Source organism: Pygoscelis adeliae, unplaced genomic scaffold, assembly GCF_000699105.1.
Source record: "Pygoscelis adeliae isolate BGI_AS28 unplaced genomic scaffold, ASM69910v1 Scaffold26, whole genome shotgun sequence".
In the NCBI taxonomy this organism is placed as follows: domain Eukaryota; kingdom Metazoa; phylum Chordata; class Aves; order Sphenisciformes; family Spheniscidae; genus Pygoscelis; species Pygoscelis adeliae.
The window spans coordinates 5,592,775-5,593,472 of NW_008825104.1; the positions used below are offsets into that span (position 1 = coordinate 5,592,775).

General features: G+C 60.5%; 1 protein-coding gene across 1 annotated transcript in view; it reads left to right on the plus strand.

The window, feature by feature from the left end:
- Positions 1 to 263: 263 nt before the first annotated feature.
- CMYA5 (cardiomyopathy associated 5) overlaps positions 264 to 698 on the plus strand; it is a 50,101-nt gene continuing 49,666 nt past the window's right edge. The window contains 1 exon segment of the mRNA XM_009327260.1: positions 264 to 534. Coding sequence (XP_009325535.1) covers positions 386 to 534 — 149 coding nt within the window. The 5' untranslated portion in view covers positions 264 to 385.

The window sequence follows — 698 nt, forward strand, 5'->3', positions numbered from 1 at the left end:
GCTTCATCTCTGCCGTCCACCCCAAATTGGCTAGAAGTGGCTTGGGAAGGTCTGCTGGGGCCCCAGCCCCTTCCTCACTGCCGCTGCCTGGCTGCACCATCTCCGTTGTAAAAACACCTTGTCGGCAGCGGCGGGCAGGCCAAGGGGGCGAGCAGCCGGATAGATGGCCATCGGGTTTTGCCACGTGTCCTGGCACCCGGTTGGTGCTAGGACCCAGGGTAGGACCAGCAGCGACCCGGCGCTGTAAGTTCGCTGCCTTCTATTTAAAGACTGCCCTGAGTCAGGAGAAGTGAGAGCTGCTGGGGATGACAGTTGCTTCAGGCAACCCTGGGGAGGACAGGGTCGGGGGTAAAAATCACCGGCGAGGGCCTGAGCTGGGAAGGGCATGGAGGGGTACCGCGGCACTGAGTGCGACAGGGCATCTGAGACCTCGTCCTTTGTAGAGGATGAAGAGGAAGAGGAGGAGGAGGAGGAAGAAGAGGAGGAGGAGGAGGAGGCTGTGGATCCGGAGGAAGCAGAAGAGCTGACTAACAGGTACTGCCTCCCCAGGGACTCGCAGCCTTGGGGGGAGCTGGCAGCATCATCACAAAGCACAAGCCAGGGGGGATGCCAGGATTGGGGCCCGGTGCTGGTTTTAGTGCCTTTCCTCCTTCCCTTCCCCAACTGCCACAGATTAAAAAAAAAAAAGGGGGGGGGGG